Source organism: Parus major, chromosome 2 (genome assembly GCF_001522545.3).
Source record: "Parus major isolate Abel chromosome 2, Parus_major1.1, whole genome shotgun sequence".
NCBI lineage: Eukaryota > Metazoa > Chordata > Aves > Passeriformes > Paridae > Parus > Parus major.
Genome location: NC_031769.1, coordinates 148222661 through 148242617, shown reverse-complemented (window position 1 = coordinate 148242617; position 19957 = coordinate 148222661). Strand labels below are relative to the sequence as shown.

The window sequence follows — 19957 nt, the reverse complement described above, 5'->3', positions numbered from 1 at the left end:
GGATGAAAATCTGTTGAGGCAAATTTAGTGTTTCTAAGGAAAGAATAGAAATAAAGAAGTTAAATAAACCCTCTCCCCATCCTCTAAAAAAAACCCCACCCATGCAAAATGAGTTCTATCGCAAAATCTGCAGGGCAGTTTTATCTGGAATATGTTAGCACCCTGAAAATCCAAGAAAAACCTCCTAAAATGGGGGTATTCACAGTGTGAAAAGATCTAAAAATCTTACCCTGTCCTGCTCTTTGCAGTGATTTTTAATGAGATCTGGACCCTGTTAGTAACAACTGAAATTCCTGGGGGACAGGGGAGCCCGTGCTGATTTCTGCTGTTCTGCAGCCTCCTCTGCAGAACAAAGAAAAGGAATGTCTGGGACAGCTGATTTAGGAGAAACTGCAGGAAGAGTGGGAAAATCTCTATCAATGAGGCCCTGTGCATTTGGATTAAACAGCATTTAATGCCCTGGATTTGTGTCATGCTGACAGGCTGATCCATGACTTTATTTACAGCTGTTTCAGGGCTGAATGTCTCAGTGAGTGTGAGAAGCAGTGGAAAATCTGCTCTCTGGATGTGCAGCTGCTGCTCCAGCACTGGGAGATGCATCCTCAGCCCTAACCTGAGCAGTGCATCCAGCAGGCTTCTCATTTTACCCAATTTCCCTTGTTTTTGCCTCGCTCCATCGTTGTTTTTCTGCTCTGCCAGGCGCAGGTTGGGTGTGTGGTGTTTTAGCAGCTTAGGGAATTCTGGCTAAGGGGTGCAGAGGAGGTCAGAGTTCCAGTCTGCTGACTCAAAGAAATGAATCTCAGCTCCTGTTTGAGTCTGAGATGCTTCACTCAGAGGAGCAGCTGGGTAAAAACTGGGGCTGTTGGACTCTTTCAGATGGACAAGCCCTGGGGTGCTTCAGGATGTGACTAAAGTTTCAGGTAAAGCATCTTCTGGGAAACTCACAAAAGCTGACACAGGTGGGAGGCAAAATAAAAACCAAAAATCTGCTGGGAAGCTGCTGCCCTGAAACTGGTGACAAAGACATTGTTACAAATGAGTGTTTCTCTGGTGACTGTGAACAATCAAAATTGAAGTGCCTGGTTAAAGCTTATTTACATGATGTGTCCTTTCTCTGTAAGATGGGCTTAATACAGCCATAATTAACAGTGTTAAGCTGAAGGAAGGTGGATTTAGATTGGATATCAGGAAGAAATTCCTCCTTGTGAGGGTGGTGAGGCCCTGGCTCAGGTTGGCCAGAGAAGCTGTGGCTGCTCCATCCCTGGAAGTGTCCAAGGCCAGGTTGGATGGGACTTGGAGCAGCCTGGGATAGTGGAAGGTGTCCCTGCCCATGGCAGGGGGTGGAACTGGATAAGGTCCCTTCCAGCCCAAACCATTCTGTGGTTCTCTGGTATTGCTCAGTCCAACCCCACATCACTCCTTCTCTGGGGAGGATGAAACTGTGGAGAAGCTGGGGACAGTTCCAGGGATTTTAAAGCTGGGAAATGAAGCTAAAAAATCAGAACAAAAAAAACATACCCAAAGAAGCAAAAAATCCAAAATAAACAAACAAAACAATAAGAAAAAAAAAAGAACAAAACAACCAAACACCAAAATTAACCCAGCAAAACGCCAACCAACAAAAATAAAAACACCCTACCTTCTACCAAACCTGAAATCCCAAAATGTTGAAACCCTCACTTCAGTGTTCTTGTAGGGAAGATTTGAGTGCCTTGGCTAAAGTGGGAACCTTGGGAATGAAGTGTAAGAATTTTTCTGGGCACCAGCAGTAGAAATTCCTGGCACTGGAATTTCCCCTTCCATTTGAGCGATCAGGAAGGAATGGGAAGAAGTGGAGCCTCTCTTGGGGGTTGGGGGAGGAATGTGTGGAGGTCCCACTGAGCTCCCACCTGCTCCAAAAGCTTTGACCCCACGGGGCAGGTGCCTTCTGCTTGCTGCTTCCTGCCCTTTTCCACAGGCAGGACCTGCTCAGGAGCCCTCCTGCTCTGGAAAGTGCTGGCTGACCATCACTGGGCACTGTGGTTTGTCATGCAGTCGTGGTTCTGATACTCCCACTCCGTAAATGAGGGGGAATTATTTGTATTCTGGTTGCTGATGATCCCCACAAATGCCATCTCAGCCCGTGTGGGCTGTATCCACTGTGTTGCAGCAGCACCTTCGCTGTCCTGGTGCTGCTGGATTTGTGTGTCCAGTGCAGGTTCCATGACCAGGCACTGTGTAAAGCTGCATCAGATCACCCTAGCTGGGCTAAACTTCTGCAGCAAGGAGGAATCTACATCCCTTTCAAAGCACCATCCCCCTATCAAAGTGATTGGTGGTGTGCAGTATTAACACAATTTGTTCTCTGTTCTTCTCTTCACAGCCACCCAGATTGATCCCAGCGAACTGCAGGAACTTTTTCAGGAGACTTCAGCCAATGTCTTCCGAATTAACTCCAATGGTGCGTAAAATGAAAGGTTTCCTGGTGCATTCTATGCCGTCCTGCTGATGATTCCTGAGCATGGACACGGCCCCTGGCAGCTCCTCTTGTCAGGGAGCAAATATTAATGCAGCTTTTCTGCTGCTGCATCTCATGAGCAGCAGCACATGTCCAATACACAGCTCCTTATAAGATGTAAAAATATTCCACCATATGTTCCATCCAACAGGCACAGACATATTCCAATCCTTGCTAAGACCACATCCTTTTTCTATTTTTAATTATGTCATCTGTTACAATAGAGAGCTAGAGCTCAGAAAGGTGGAACAAGGCAGGCTCATTTTCATTGCAGCACTACTGTGTTCAGAGCCTGTCACATGAGCTTGCAAAACATCTATCTCCCTTAGAAAAACCAAAACTCTGCTGTTCTCCACTCTGTGGCTGGGCAGGGGTGCTTTTGCTGCTCCTATCTCCCCAGCCCCTAGAGATGCAGAGTTTGAAACAAGTTCTTGCTCATCAGTTTCGTGGGGTTAGGCTGGAGGAATTTATCTTGCAGACAGATAAAAAGTAACCTTGCTGAGTGGAAGGCAGTGCCATTGTACCCCAGTTGTAAAATACAGCAGTGTCAGACAGGCATCTGAAATTTTCAGTGCTGATTTTACAGAAAGACCTTGAAATTGCTTTGGAGTCACCTGGACAGCTTCTGTGTCTGTTCTTTCTGTCTTGGGTGACAGAGAGGAACCTAGCCTAGGTTCAGGGAAAGGGTTTTAGTGCCTCCTTATTTGTGTAATTCTTCCCCACTGTGACCCAGGGGTGGAGCCCTGGTTGCTGTAGCAAGTGATCCTTGTTAAAACAAGGATGGGAATCAAAAACTTCTAAAATGTAGTTGTCTGTACTTTTGATGAGTTGTGTGTGCTCCCTCTGCCAGGAAAATTCAAGCACCAGTTTTTCTATAACTACAAGGGGTTGGTGACCCTTGTACTGGTGACACACATCCCATGTAAAAATGGGATTATGGCCACTGTGGCAGCTTGAACCTCCCAGTTGTGGTCATGGGTGCTTGGCTGGCAGGTGGGTGAAAAACCACACCATAACACACAGAAAAACCTGCATTAGCAGTTTTGGCTGCTCCAGCACCAATAGTTTTAATTCGACAATGCCAGTGATGAGCGGTAGTAGCACTTCTACTTCCAAAATGAGGGCTCAGACTGAACCTTCTGGTGAGTCTGTGTGTGCTGTTCTTGTCCAAACTGGACAGATTAGGGCTGACTTGATGTGCCCCTGTGCTTTAATCACAACTCCTTCTATGGTGGAGTTTTATCCTGAGAAAGCCTAAAGGTGAATGGCACATCTCTTTCAAAATACCACAACCCAATTTCTGTTTTCATTCTTTGTTAGAATTGACTTAACCCCTTCAGTTCATGTTAGACAACCTCTGTTATTGTTACTTCTCCTCTTGAGATGGTGATGATGTGTTTCCTTTTAAGAGTTGCCTGAACTGCTCTGTGAAGCAGATAATGACAATGCATGCACTTAAAACTATTGCAAAAATAGAGAGGGTGCAGAAAAAAGCCAAAACTGTTTGACATCTGAAAATCAGACTTTAAAATTCATGCCAACCAAATTTCTGTTTGAGACATCTAAGAGGACTCGATCGTGGTGTGTAAGCACCTCTCTAGGAAGAAAGACATTAAATAGATAGCAAGGGGCTCATTAATCTATTGTTCTCACACAGAAGGAGATCAGGAGATAGGAGTTAAAACTAGACAAATTCAGTCCTTCTGTATGAGGATGACCAGCCATTAGAACTGCTTATGGAAGGGGCTTGGAGGATTTGGCTTTGCCATGAACCTTTAAATCAAGATTCAAATGTCTTTTTTATGAGATATACTTTAGTCCAGCTGCAGTCCACAGTCTTGATGTGGGACTGATGGGACAGAATTTTATGGGAGGAGATCAGATTGGATAATCAGAATTGCTCTCTCTGGCTTTTAAAATCTATGAATCTATGAATCTATAATGCCTTTTAAAGTGCTTTCAGGTTGAAGGAATGCCCATAAGATACTCTTCTGTTGTTCCTCTGTTCACTACCTGTATTATTTTTTGCCTGACAAAATCAGTTTCACTCAGTTTATTTTTTATAGTCTTTCCCCCAAAACGTGGTTAGAGATTTTCAGGAGAAGGCTGCTGAGTGTACTGTTAAGATTTAGCAGAGCTAATTCACTTTAGGTAAAGAACTTTTAAGGGTTAGAAAATGGGGAAGAATGCCCATGATTCTTTCTGTGCTGTAAGGTCTCTTCAGGAAACTCAGGAAGCTCTGACTTGGAGCATGGAAAATAGGTCAATGATGTTTGTGTAGCACCACACAAGTGGCTGAGCAAGGAACAGGCAGCTGCGTTCCAGATGCTCACCAGATGATGGGGTTACTTCTCTTGTGCTGGGCATGGTGTCTTGAACATCCTAAAAATTGCATAAATCCTATCACAGCTCCTCTTTCCCTTTGTTTCCTGGCTTGCTGCAGCCTCTCTGAGGTTCTTCAGGTTCCCCATTGTGTTTGGAGATCTAACCATGCACCTGAAATGTTCCTGATCCTTTTTGGGGTGCTGAAGATCATAGAATCGTGGAGTTATAGAATTATTAAGGTTGGAAAAGACTTCCAAGATCTCCAAGTCCAAGCTTTGACTGAATGACACCAAGGCCACTAAACCTTGGGAAATGCCTTGTTGGTTTGTTTTTGAACACTCCCAGGAATTGTGACTTCACCCCTGGCCAGGCTCTTCCGAGCTGTCAGGAATTGGCCATGTTGTGCTTTTTGTTGTTTAGATTCTAAAAATCCCAGGTTGTGGCCAATCTCAGCAATACCTTTTATGTCTTTGGGGAATGACTATTTTTAATGAAACAAGAAGTCAACTTTGTCCCAGGATTTTAAAGCGCCATTGAATTTTATTGAGAAACACTGCAGGAGTAATAAACACTGTGTGCTTTGTCCCTCTTTGCTGTCCTTATTCTTTTTACAGAATTCTGAGCCTTTGGGGTGATTTCAATTCTTCTTGGGAACTTCAGGACTTGCTTCCTGACCAAGGGGGATTTCATAGCTCTGAGTTGATTATTCTCACATATAAATGCTTCCTGTTCCCCTTTTCTGCCAGGAAAATGGAAATCTCCGTCATTTGTTGAATAAAAATCTTAGCCAGGACAGCTGGTTCTGTTTATGTGCTACTGGATCACTCTCCTGCTGGGTCGTGAGCTTATTGACTTTTTTTTACGGCCATTTCTTACAGAAGTATGGAGGGGTAGAGGAAGAGTTTCCCTAATCTTTGCATTGCTTTCTTTCTCTTAATCTTTTGGGGCTGTTCCTGCTGAAAATGGGGAAGGTTCCTGGAATCATAGAGTCACAGAATTGTTTGGGATTGGAAGGGACTTTAAAAGTCATCTTGTCCCAACACCCTGCCATGGGCAGGGACACCTTCCAGTAGACCAGGTTGTCGCTTTCATGTTTTTGGGTTTTTAAATTTAGTTGATTTTCCTATCAGGACACAAACAGGAGCTCGAATTCTGCCTGAATTTGTCTCATTTATGGCTTTTATTATTTTTTTTTTCACCTATACTTTTATCAAGACTTTGCATATTTTTTTTTTCTCATGTGCAGCTTTTAGCTGCCTCTTAGTAAGTATCTCATAAATAAGTGCAATAAATAACACTCCTAAGTGGAGTTGCTCTGGTGCATCTTGCCTGATCAGTGGAGGATATTCTGGAGGAATCAGACCTGAGCTGCCCAGATGGAGAACCTGACCTCTCTGATGGGTCTCTTGCCTCTCTAATTCCTGCTCCTCACTCATTAATGATGGCCCATAACAGGTCGGTGCCACGTGCAGTCCCATTTCCTCGGTCTAAAGGCTAAGCAGAGGATTTTTTCCACATCCCTCAGGTGTGACAGGGTCTCCACTGCCATCCCAGGATGGTTTTTTATCCCCCATTGATTTAAGGAATGAACTGGCACAGGCAATGGGGGTCCAAGCTCTCAGTGCAGGAAATCAGTGCAGCCCCAGCATCACTCATGCCTTGTGAATGTGTCTCATTCTGGAGGACTAGGGCGTGCTTTTTAATAACAAAAAGAACAAGACTTTTAAAATAAGATTCCTGTTTTACGAATGGCTTCACACATCCTTCCAGCAAAGCTTGATGTTCTGCTCCTCTGGTCAAATTACTGCTCACATGACCAGAACTGGTACATTGAGAGAGATTTTCCACATCCAGCACAGGAACTGCAGAGATTTTGATGAATTTATTCTTGGTCAAAGAAAGTTAGATTTAACTGGGAGTAGCTCAGATTTGATTGTAGAATCACAGAATGGCTTGGGTTGGAAAGGACCTTAAAGACCACTTGGTTCCAACCCCCTGCCATAAGCAGGGAGATCTTCCACTCTCCCAGCTTGCTTCAAGCCCTGTCCAACCTGGCCTTGGACACTTCCAGGGTTGGGGCAGCCACAGCTTCTCTGGGCAACCTGAGCCAGGGCCTCCCCAGCCTCACAGTAAAGAATTTCTTCCTATTATCCAATCTAAGCCTGTCCTCCATCAGTGTAAATCCTCTCCTGCTTGTCCTATCACATCATGCCCTGGTCCAGAGTCCCTTTCCATTTCTCTTGGAGCCCCTTTAGGCACTGGAAGGTGCTCTGAGCTCTCTCTGGAGCCTTCTCTTCTCCAGGCTGAATAATCCCAGCAGTCCCAGCCTGGCTTCAGAGCAGAGATGCTCCAGCCCCGTGATCATCTCCATGGCCACCTGGATTTTCTTCAACAGGTCCACATCCTTCTTGTGCTGGGGGCCACAGAGCTGGATGCAGTGCAGGTGGGGTCTCATCGGAGGAGAGCAGACGGGGAGAATCACCTCCACTGAGCTTCTGGCCACTCCTCTTTTGATGCAGCCCAGGATGCTTTTGGCTTTCCTGAGATTCAGGAAACTCATGTTGGAGCCTTAGTCCCGCTGTTTTCCAGATAAGAGCTATAGCAAATGGCAACCTCTGATCCTCCAGAGTGCATATCTTGTCATTTTGGGACAACTGACATTTATTTAGTTTTCTAACTAGTATGTTTGAATTGGAATATTTGATAAAATTATTAGATAAGAACTTAATCCAGGTCACATTCTCATCTAACTGACAAACACTTTCCTCACCTCTTTCATTCATGTCTCATATTCTTTTCAACTTTTCGCAGGCTTTCCAAAATGCTGAACAAATCTGTCAGCTTCTGGGTTTACCTCAGTGTGAAATGGCATGAGTCTGAAGTCTTGAACTGTTCTGTTCAGTAGCAAAACTTCTTTCCTGTCCAATCATCTCCAAAGCAGCTTCAGCAAAACTCACTTTGAATTGTCCTTATTTTCTCAGGTCAGGTTAGAAAGGTTCATGGAGGCTGTAGCTGCTGATTTTGTTCTGGGATTGCACACATGACATTAACTGGTTCTTACAAATTCAGTGTCCACACAAGTCCTTTCTTCACCTTGTCTTGCTGTCTGTTCTCCAAGGACCACATTCTGCTTTGTTCCAAAGGGTTGATGGGTCCAGAAGGATTTTTAATTGATGAAAAATTTTGTGTTTGAACTGGACAGCATGAATATTGTATGGGAAATTGATTTGTTAGGATTGTGGAGAGGGAAAGAGGGAATTATAGTATCCATGGGATCTCTGCAGGGCCAGTACTGTCCTTCTACAGAAGCAAGTGGTTATTGGTGAAAACTTCCAATTTCTTCTTTAAAACATTGTGCTTCCAGCAAAGAAGAATAATTATTAGCTCAGTTATAGACAATTCCTTGAGGCTTTATCTTATTGAATCTCCAAACTCTGCAGTAAAATCTGTTATTGAGAACTAGCACTGGTGGAAATACATGGTGCTATTCAAAGGGGTTTTTTTGAATATTCATGTAGTTCAGGCACATTAGTTACTTTTTATGCTGCTTTGTGACTTTTGGTGTCAAGCCAGCAGAGCCCAAAAGAGAAGAGTGGATTTTGACTGTCAGTGGAAATATAATTAAGTGACTTGTTCAAAACTACAGGCCAAGTCCAAGTCTGCAGAGTCATTAAAACAGAGGATTTCTTAAATTTCTGCCGAAATAATTGAGCCATGTTTTTAATCTGTTCTTCTTTCTATCCTTAAATACTGAAGCGTGACTGATAACAGGTTATGGGTTTTTACAGTTGGAAACGTCCTGAGAGAAATCCCACATGTAAATATCAAGAATGTAATTTATTTAACATGTTTCATTGGGGGAAATCTTGAAGTGCTTTGCTTGCTGGCTGTGCTAAATCCAAAGGTAGTGACCTGTTGTTAATTTGAAAGTGAATTAAGACAGTGAAATTCAAGAGTGGAAAAAGACAACAGTACTCCTAGTTTTCTGCTTTTATATACACACACATAGATATTTTTTAAATCTGAAGTAATTGCAAATTACAGAGCAGATCATGTTTGCACCTTCCAGTTGCTTTTAGGATATTCTCTCCTGATGGAAAAGCCCAAGAATATGTTGAGCACAAACACAGAAGATCATTCTCCATTTTTTCTGAGCCAAAAGACAGAAAACATTTTGAGTGTTAGCATCTTGAACAAGAAGATGGGAGATATCAGAGTAGACATCAGCGTTCTGTCCCTTTATTATTATTATTCAGAGCAATAAATAGTTATTATTCAATTTCTTGCCTCTTCACCAGGGGCACGTTTCCAACTGGAAATGTTCAATGCACAATTCTGTGTCAGCTCAAGGCTGGAAGAGCCAGAGATCTGTGCAGGGTCCATGGAACAGAGGTTTTCCTGACAAGGGGTCATATTCCATCATGTCATACATGGATTCACCATTTATGCTTCCAAAGGACCCAATTTATCATTCTGTGGCAGTGGCTACTGGTAGATGTCCCTTTTCTCTCACAGGTTACTTGTTCAAACACTTCATTGCATTTTTAAAAAAATATTAAATTAAATTAAAAGACAAACACCTGAACAAAAATTCAATTTTTTTTTTTTTTTTCCTCTGAAAAGGTGTGCTGTTTCTTTATCTTCTCTTTCTCTGCTGTTGACAGTGACCTCTCTGGAAAGAAGTCTTCGATCCCTGGGCACCTCAAATGATACTCAAGAGCTGCAGGATGGACTGTGAGTTTATTTTAAATTGTTGCAGATCTTTCTTTGTCCCAGCCTTTTCATTTTTTCCCCTCATCTATCCTCACCCTTTATTCCATCCTTTTATTATAGCTGGACCCCTTTTTGTCAGGATTGCTTTGTTTTTTTCTGTTCCTGTTGGTGATTAATGGTGGTAGGATGTGTATTGATCGTATAAAGCTTTGCTTGTGCTGGTTTCAGGTGGCAGAGAATGGTGTGGAGATAACACAAAAAAGATGACCCATGCTGAAAGAAGGCATTCTGTGGTTCTTGGAGACATTGTTATTTTGGTTTTGGTTGTTTTTTTGTTGTTGGGGGTGGTGGGTATTTATTTTTTGAAGTGAAGCCGGAGTAGGAAACTGTGCTGGTTTTGTCTGGGATGGAGATAATTTTCTTCACAGTATCCAGTTTGAGACTATAGTTTGGATTTATAAAGAAAGCAGTGTTGATAATCCAGGGATATTTTAGTTACTGCTGAGCAGTTCTTACAGAGAGTCCAGGCCTTTCCTGCCTCTCACCCCACCCCAGCAGCGAGTACAGACTGAATGAGCAGCTGAGGGAGCTTAGCTGCTGGCTGGAGATAAAACCAAAACAGATGTCTCTGTGGCTTTTTTCTTTTCTTTTACCCCCCAAGTTCTACTTGGCCAAGGTCCATGAACCCAAAGGAAAGAGAAAAGGGACTTGTGACAGAGGCATGGAGTGACAGAACAAGGGGGAGTGGCTTCAGACTGAAAGGCAGTAGGTGTAGATTGGATATTGGGAAGAAATTCTTCCCTATGGGGAGGAAATTCCCTCCTGTGAGGCCCTGGCACAGATTGCCCAGAGAAGCTGTGGCTGCTCCATCCCTGGAAGTGTCCAAGGCCAGGTTGGACAGGGTTTGGAGCAACCTGGGGTAGTAGAAAGTGTCCCTGTCCATAGCAGGGGTACTGGAACCAAGTGATCTTTAAGAACCCCTCCAACCCAAAACATTCCATGGTTCTATGAAAAAAAATAAAAAATTAAAAAAAAAAAAAGTAGGGAGAGGATATTTTATAGGAGGAAAAGTGTTTTGTGGTGTTGGAAGCTGCATCACAGCATCATGTGGCACAGCACTGACAAAATGAAACTTGATTTGCAGTTGCAGGAGACACAGTTCATTAAACTCCCTCTTCCAGAGCTGTGTACACACAAACACACACAGTTCGCTGTCATTGTACATGTGCTAATTACAGAATTCAAATGACTTCCCCAAATGTATCGCAATTTATTAAAAGTGCCTTCCTTCAAGCAGCTTGCAGGCAAAAATTAACTGTTTAGTATATGTCTCTGATTCCATGGGTGTGACTGCTGTTCCTGCTGAGGTTTGGCTGTGAAGAAAGAGGAGGCTTTGGGGGTTATTTCTTTATTTGCCTGATGGGCTTTACTGACCTTCTCTATACAACATAAACTCTCAGACCTGTTTGCAATGTCTCCCCTTTTCTCTCCAATCCATTGCTTTCATCAGATCTGCCCTAATTCACATATACTCTCTTTTGCAAACCAGAGGATTAAAAATAGTAATAGTAATAGTCAGAAGATTTGAAAATAAATTTAGGAGATTGGAGAGGATGTAAGAGTAAAAAGTCAGCCTGTGGAGATCGATGTAATCAAGAAAGATGTTTACACGTACAAAATTATTTGAAGCACAAAGCACCTTAATAACTGCTGGAGATCCTTAACCAAGGAAAGACTATCATGCAGATATTGTGTTTGCTCTCCTAAACTATTCTGTTGTTTTGTTTTTTTTTTAAATTAAAGAATAAATTCCTCGACTCTTCAGAGCACTCCAGAAACATGGATGGATAATTTTCCTCTTTTCTGAGCAGTTACATAAATACATGCATAAGGCACTAATTGAACGAATTATTTTTTGATCTTGGAATTATTGTTAATTGTCCAGATAGTTAAATGCAGCTTTTTAAAATTTTAACTGTGTTTTCCTATCCCTATCAGCCCCAGAATTCCTCCAGCTGTCTCCTCGTTCATCCCCACTCCCCATGGGGAGTCTCCCATTAAATTCTTTTATCTCCATACGGAGAAGAACCAGGGTGCTCTGCTGAGGAGGACCAGCAGCTCCCCTCCCCTCAACCCTCCCTGTCTGCCATCCTGCCCTTCCAGTGCCTCCCTTTCTCATCACCAGATTCAGGCAAACAGCCTCGAGTGCTCTGCAACAACTTCTGCCTGACTCTGGTGAGAGCTGCAGCAGCAGAAAGCAGCGTGCCATGAATCACTGGAGCTGGCAGGGCTGCATAGATCTCCGCTCAGGAGGGTCAGCTCTTCAGGTGAGACCTTTGGGGCAGTGATTTCTGCTTCCCCAGCTGCAAATCATGGCTTAATCTTCCTCCTCTGCCACTTGACCCCTCTCCTTCAGAGGCTGATGCATGTGTCTCCTTGAACACCCTCTAGCTTGGAAGATGGGAGCAGTGAGGGAACTCTTGGCAGGTTTATAGCCCTGGCTGTTAGGAAAAAGATAATGGTTTTGGGTGTCTAAGTAGTAAAATTGCCACAATTTCTACTTTCTTGTTAAGTGGCTGTCACTCTGCCTAAAGTGAGGCTGCCTAAAATTAGGCAGATGAGGGAAGGCAGAGTATTTGGGAATAGGGATTAATGGTGAATTGTTCTGCCACACAGGACATTCAGCTGCTCTGGATTGTAAACTGCAGAACTGTTTGCTTACCCATCTTCAGGGCCCTGATAAAACAGAAAAAATCCCCAGAGTTACCTGCTTCCTTTTCAAATCCAGGCAGACTTTCTGCCTCTTAAGCACAGGACTCACAAAGGCATCAGATGAGGGCAGGATTCTTACAGTCACATTGGTCAACTCCCTTTTCTGAAATGGTTTCTCTGCTTTTGAGAGCTGAGTCTTTCAGATTAAGGATTGTATCTGTGGCAAGTAAATTTGGGAGAGTTCATCCCACATGGAATGCCAGCTCTAGTCAGTGAGCCAGACTTGGCTGCTGCTGTGAGCAGGGTGTATATCAGACACAAAGTGAATAATCCTGGTCGGAGCTCTTCCCAGAGCCAGCACAAATATTTGTGTGCTGCATGCTTGGAGCTGGCTGTGCTGGCAAGTGAAATGTAAATGCCCATACAAAGCTCTTGGCTGAATGCAACTGACCCTGGATTAATTGGGAAGGGAGTGGGATCAAAGGGAAAAAAGGTGCATGGAGCTGGGAAGAGGAGCTAAGGCCAGGAGGCAAAGCTGAGGCTTTCTCCAGTGATGCAGGAAAAATCAACTGATTTGTTTTCTCTCTGACCTTTGGTTTAATAATCCAGGCTTCCAAGGCATTTATCTGCCTCCTTAGCCAGAGTGTGTGGGATGAGGGGGTTCTCCAACATTAGGCACTGAAGGTAATGAGTTTTAAATTTAGGCAAATCAAATTAAGCACCCAGGTAGAGAATTGTCTCCAAGAGACAGTGGAAACCAGTCTCCTTTCTTTTGCCTGGTGTAGCTCTTGGGTCTCCCAACATCCTCCACAAAGTGGCTGGAAATGAAAGCCTCCCTGTAACCTGGACAATGCTCTCTGAGAGGTGTATCAGAAGAAGAAAAAAGCAATTAAAACTCTTTAATTTTCACACAACCTGACCCTGCCCTATTGTGATCTCAAGACAAGCCAAGTGGCCGAGCGAGCAGGCTGTGAGAGGCATTTGCTGGCTACCTGGAAGCCATGAAACCGAGCTTGAAGTGGCGATGAAAGGTCCTTGATGGCCTTTCCTTGGAGGCTGGGTGGCTGCAGAACTGATCCAGGCTTTCCAAACCAGGCTTCTGCACTGCTTACCTCAGAGAGGAGTTTGTCACCTTATTGCACATTTGACCTTGTGTCATTGCAAGGTCAAGAGGGACAAGAGCATTGAGTCACAATCACAGCTTATTCCCATTTTCAGGTGTCTCTGGGATGGAGCCCATGGGTCTTCACTCCATGGCATTTTTGGATCCTTCACTAATTACTAGCAGAATAATTTGCCTGTTTAAGGAGGAGTTATAAGTAGGATATTTTTGGGGCTTTTAGCATTGATGAGATTTTAGCACTGATGAGATTTACTGAAAAAAAATAATAAAAAATGTTGATTTCTCCTGATCTGAGGGAAAAAAAAAATACTTCTAGCTCCCACCTTACTTTCCTCACTGGAATTAATTTTTTTTTAAAAGTGCACATTATTGAAACACGTAGGATTTTTTTCTGCAACTGAGAGACTGCTCAGCTCTACATCTCTACAGTGTGAGAGAACAGACCTGGTTTTTGATTAAACTGATACAAAATCTTGGTTAAGATGGTGCATGGCAGAGAATTCCTATGTCTACAAAGGAGATTCAAAGTATTTTCCAAGTGGGAAAGCTGAGTTTGAGATCTGAGCTGCTTCAGGGTGAGAGAACTCAGCAGTTCTGGAAGAGACTGAAAGTGCAGCTTTTGTATTACTGCTCTTGTTTTTTGGTCAAATATTAAGAGAGCACCTCTTTTCCTTGGATGTGCATATGTAGATTGCTATATTCTTTGCTGGGATTGAAGGCAATTCCATCTTCCTCACCCTTCCTCAGGAAATTTGGATGATCACCAGCAGATTTTTTTGGGGAACAGTAAAATCACTTCATCAGTTTATTTTGCCACCCTAAAATTGGTGGAAGCCTAGGGTGAAGTGTTGTCAGTTTGGGCTGCTTTTGGGAAGAGAGGCATCCCTGTCCACGACTGAAGCCACAAGCTTTTCCATGCTCTCAGGCTCAGTCTGAGGTGCTTTTCTGGATTTGTAGAAGCATTTTTGTCACATGTTGATATTCAGGATAGAATCAGTAAGTTTAGGATGGATTGGACTCATCTGTGAGCCTTGCTTGGCACAAGTTTTTACACACTCTTAAGGATAAAGGTGGTTGCCTAAATTTTCTTGTCAAGCTTTGGATCATCCTGGTTAGGTCAGAGAATCATGGAATGGTTTGGGTTGGAAGGGACCTCAAAGACTGTAGTTCCAACACTCCCCTTTCATGGACAGGGACACCTTCCACTAGATCAGGTTGCTCAAAGTCCTATCCAGCCTGGTGTTGAGCATTTCCAGGGATGAGGCACCCACAGATTATCTGGAAAACCTGTGCCAGGGTCTCAGCACCTTCACAGCCAAGGATTTCTTCCCAGTCTCCAATTTAAACTTGTCCATCTCACTTCAAAGTTATTCTCCTGTGTCCTGCAACTTCATCCCTTTTCCAAAGTCCCTCTCCAGCTCTCCTGGAGCCCCTTTAGGCTCTGGAAGGGGCTCTGAGCTCTCCCTGGAGCCTTTTCCAGGTGAACACTGCCAGCTCTCCCAGCCTGGCTCCAGAGCAGAGGGGCTCCAATGCCCAGATCATCATTGTGGTCTTCTCTGGACTCATTCCAAGAGCTCCACATCCTTCTGATGTTGGTGACCCCAGAGCTGGACACAGCACTGCAGGTGGGGTCTCAAGAGGTCACAGCAGAGGGGAAGAATCTCCTCCTTTGACCTCCTGGCCACACTTATGATGCAGCCCAGGATGTGACTGGTGACTCTTGGGGCTGTTGAGGTGCCCCAGGTTGTCTGAGACACATTGGTGGGATTGGCAGTTTTGGCACAGGACTTGGTGTTCTTTCCCCTCAGAAATGGCAGCATTAGGAGTGGTGGCACCCTGGGACATCTCAAGGGACACCCTGTGAGTCCCTGATTCAAATGAGGGAACTGGCACTGCTATTTCACCTTCAGGGTGAGTAATCACGGTGACTCAGTCTGTTCCCACCTAACTCAGAGTGCACTAAGAAATGTATAAACCCTCGGCTTTTTGGGGGGAGCTGTGGGGTCATTTGTACCTCAGCTGCACCAAAGTGAGGTTTGGACATTCCCATGTTCCTCTGGATGCTCCAGGGAGACTGAATAATTCTCCTCATGGCTTGAAGCCTCACCAACCCGCTGCAGAGCTGGATGAATCCGTGACCCTCAGCTTTTCTGAACTGACATGAAACAGTAAAGGCTTTTTTTCCTCAGTTAATTTTATCATTTATGTATAATGTTTCTTTCTTCTTTTCTTGTTTTACCATTATGTTTGATAAGTTGGAGGTAGAGCTTATTTTTTATTTTTTTTTAAACATCTGTTAAAAAGGTTTTAATTCTTCTGGAATGCAGATTCATTTAGAGCAGAATGATGGTTTAAAGTCATAATTTACAGAAAGAAGATTTGTTAAAGTAAATCAGACAGAAGCTTTTAAGTGTCAGCATGTTTAATTAAGGGTAGAATTTAATAATGTTTTATATGGTTTTGTTATACTGCTTGTAGAAGCTTTAAAAAAAAAAAAAAGATTTCCATAAATATTTTGAAATGTCGTTTTGATTCTGTTAATATGTTAAACCCTTCAAAGTAATACCTTCCCTGTTCAACTCAAAGCAGTCGGATTAACTTTATCTATCCCCCATTTATCACTTCTGGCATCAATTTCTGACAGGAAAAACCTTCTAGGTTTTGGCAGTAAAAATGGGTTGCCAGATTGCAACATTTGCATTTAACTGTATAATACACTCGCTGCCTTAATATCTGTATTTATGTGACAGATCTCACCCTTAAGAATCCCAGAGCTCCAGCTATGTTACATCCCTGTGATAAATTACAAAAGCTGGTGATGAACTGCAGAATCCTCCAATGATGATAAATTCATACACTTTTGAACCGCCTGCTCTGCTTAGAGAGGTCCTTGGAGTATCCCTTCACATGCTCGAGCAGTTTCTAATGGCCACTACCAATCAATCTGTCAGCAAAGTTTTTTCTTTTCAGTGCTTTTCTCCCAAAATTGTCCTTGCCAGAGTTCTGAGGTGGCCAGAAACCTTGGCCAAAAGCAAAAGTGTCTTTCCCACACCAAGATGGGTTGTGGATGTAGGCTGGGAATTTTAAACCCTCTAGTGACAGAACAATGATTATTCGTTGTGGCAAGGGATGGATGATCCAGGAGATGACAAGGAGTGGTGGCATCTGGGGAATAACCAACAATCTCTTGAAGGTTTCTTACTGCTGCTGCTGTTTATGTAATTTTTCAGTGCTTTCATGATTCAGCTTATGGTTTCTGTCATCTCTTCAGTGCAGGGAATCACAGAAAATCACAGCCTGAGTAAGGCTGGAAGGCACCACAGTGGGTTGTGTTGTTCTTGCTTATGTTCAGGTGGAACCTCCTGGGCATTGGTTCCTCTTCTCAAGGCTGAACAGGACAATCTTCTTCAGCCTTGTCTCATAAGTGAGGTGCTTCAGTCCCCAGTTCACCTTCATGGCCCTCCACTGGAGCCACTCGAGCAGCTCCATCTCTGTCATCCTGAGGAGCCCAGAACTGGACAGAACACTCCATTTGTGCCTCACCAGGGCTGAGCAGGGGGGCAGGGTCACCTCCCTCAATCTGCTGGCAGTGCTCTTCCTGATGCACCCCAGGATCCCATTGGCCTTCTTGGCCAGAAGGGCAATTCCTGCTTGTCCACCAGGAACCCCTGGTTTTTCTTCTCAGAGCTCTGCAGAGCCAAGGGAAGAATAGCACAGTTGATGCTGGTGAAAACTGCATTGATTTGGAGACCAAGCCTTCCCACATATCCTTGTTCCCATCTCCAGTTTGCAGATTTGCCCACTGGCTTTGGGTCCAGCTGGTTAAACACCAGGGCTGTAACATCTCCAAGGGAGATGAGGAACAGGAGAAGTTACCACTGTGCGAGCCCAGGTCCTTGCACATTTCCTCCAAGGATCTGCAGCAGTGTTCCGTGGTCTTTAAGCCATTTGGAGCGCAGATCTGGGTAAACAGTGAGATGATTTTTATCTTCTGCCAGTTACTAGATACTGGAAAAATAATCCTTCTCCTCACCCCATTCCTGCTTTGGTGCCCCAGGTGAAAAGTGCTCACTCCTGTGGCATCCCACCCTTAAGGGGAAGGGAACACCGAGATTTGTGGGTGCTTGTGGTCAAAAGAAATGGCAAAAGTCAGAGGAGCCACGCAAGCTCACAAAGATTCGTTAGCAAATTGCACATTTAGCATTGAAATCAGTATAATTAGTCCCTGACTTCCTGTCTAAGCAAAAGGGAGTGGGTTTTGGATAAGGGGGTAGGGTGAAAGGGAATGGAGAGAGATGGATTAAACATAGGGAGAAAGGGAGAAAGAGAAGGAGAAAGAGAGATCACCAGTCCTGACTCCAGTGTTGATCCAGCTGATGGAGTGTCCAGGTTTTGGGGTGCCCATGCCTTCATGGGATTACCTTTTATAGATCAGTTTTTCCTGCTATTTTATCTCTTTCCATGCAAATCACTTGTCATGTACAGCCTGTTCTTCTGGACCTGTCTGGAAATGGGCTGGAGTCTTCAGTGACCTCAGGTGATCTTGATCCCCCCTACAGCCCATGCCCCATTCCCAACCTCATTCCTGTGCCTGCGCTGTGCTGTGTTGATCTCCAGGAGAGAAAACCTGGATGTTTCTCCCAGAAAAGTGCTGCCCTACCTCTGCACCGCCCTTCTGCAGCAGAATATTATCACCAACAATCCTTGCTTGGCTCCACCACCATCCAGCTGTCAGCGTTTGAGACATCCACGTTGCCTCCCTTATCTCCCAAGCCCCTCCATCTCCCGTTTTGGAAGCCAACTGCATCCCCCAGCGAGTACTTTATTTGTAGCAAGAAAATTTTACACTACCAGAAGTGTAGCTGAATATTGCTATGTGTAAAAATACTGTCATGTTTTGGGTTCTTTTCTTTTTTTTTTTTTTTTTTTCATAAATTTATTCTTAGATGTTTATCTGGGAAATGCTGATTTCACACTGATGTTGTTTTTATTTTTTTTGTTTTATGGGTGACAGAAGGACAAAGGAATAAATAGAATAAAACGTTCCTTCTCTTTTCGTCTCTTGAGCCATCATGATAGTTTTGCTAATTTTTCAGAAGCCTTTCTGAGATTAATCATCAAAAAATAGGCAAATTTTCCTCCTTAATATTACTAAAATAGTAGCTTTTTAATTTGGGCTTTACGTCTTTTGACATTTTCGTGTATTAGCAATGAAATGTGGGATATGATTAGGTTAAAAATTGTTGTTTTGAGTCAACAGAGAAAAATTCATCCTCCCCCACCTTGAAAAACAAATCAGCTTCAGATATTTTACCTCTCTCCTCCCGCAGAGTTTTAAAAAGTCCAAGACAAGATCACATTCTGTTAGCATAGCCTGCAGAGGACAAATAATTTTATATTTGGGTTGAAATATCCACAGGCAAGAAGTTTATCTAATGACTTGAGATCCTGACTGGAGTGACTTCCCTCTGGCTCTCCAAGTACAAGTTTTGTAAATTTTTTAAGGCCAGCAAATAATTCTTGGAGGTGGGATAGGACAACAGCACGTTTCTGGTGGGTTTTAATGCCATTTGTTCCGAGTGCAGCCACGCAGTTCATGTTGATTGGCTGGGGGGACCTGTGGGATGAGGTTTGTTTAGGAATTCCCATGTGGAGCTGAACATTCATTTTCCCAGGGGATCCTCCAGGGTCCTGGAACAGCAGCCCAAATGTGCAAATGGTTGTTGGAATCATCGTGGCTCTGGCTGAGCCATCCCATGTTTCTGCAGGATGTCTGTGGGTGCAGTTAGCATCCTCTGGAAGGTGTGCTGGGGGAGAAAGAGAGAAGGAGAGAGAGAAAAGAGAGAGAGAGAGAGAAAAATAAAGGGAAGAAAGGGGGGAAGAAAGGGGGGAAGGGATGAAGGGAAGGTGCAGAAAGGAGCGGGAAGGAAGTGGCGGAAGTGGCGGAAGGAGGGAGGGAGGAAGGAAGGAAGGAAGGAAAAGGAAGGAAAAGGAAGGAAAAGGAAGGAAAAGGAAGGAAAAGGAAGGAAGAAAGAGAAAGAAAAGAGTACAAGGATTTGCTGATCTGTTGCTTGCTGGGGAAGTCACTCTGGGACGAATATCTGCATTTTTTCCTGCAGTGATTTAATAGATGACTCCTTTCACACTCTGCTCCATCAGGAATGAACCCTTTGAGCAGACACCCCTCCACCTGCCCACTGCAGGAGGCACACCAGGAGTTAAATAGATCTTTCTGTTATTTGTGTGGACATTGGGTGATTAAACTGAGTAAGGAGGTGTTTTTTTGGCAAATAACACTCCCAAGTTCAGCAGTACTGTGAGGTCAGAAATCATAGACCCATAGAACGGCTCGGGTTGGAAGGAACCTTAAAGATCATCCAGTTCCAACCCCCCACCCTGGGCAGGGACAGCTTGCACTTGAGCTAGAAACTCATGGGGAATTTGGTTTAAACCCCTTCTCCTGCCTTGTTTGAAGTGAAACTGGGTAAGGCAGGTAAGGAAGGTCTTTGGGAAAATGTCTTGGAGAAATAGAAGTGGATAATGCCAGGTGAAAACAGAAAAAAAAAAGAAGGAAAGAGAAAGAAAAG

The 19957-nt window shown here is 43.8% G+C and overlaps 1 protein-coding gene across 13 annotated transcripts in view; it reads left to right on the top strand.

The window, feature by feature from the left end:
- Positions 1 to 19957, top strand: part of TSNARE1 (t-SNARE domain containing 1) — a 449947-nt gene that overhangs the window by 144808 nt on the left and 285182 nt on the right. For all 13 annotated transcript variants that reach the window (XM_033512481.1, XM_015619054.1, XM_015619058.1 and 10 more), the window contains 2 exons: positions 2363 to 2440; positions 9487 to 9556. In XM_033512481.1, the coding sequence (XP_033368372.1) occupies positions 2363 to 2440; positions 9487 to 9556 (148 nt within the window). The remainder of the gene's footprint in view (positions 1 to 2362; positions 2441 to 9486; positions 9557 to 19957) is intronic.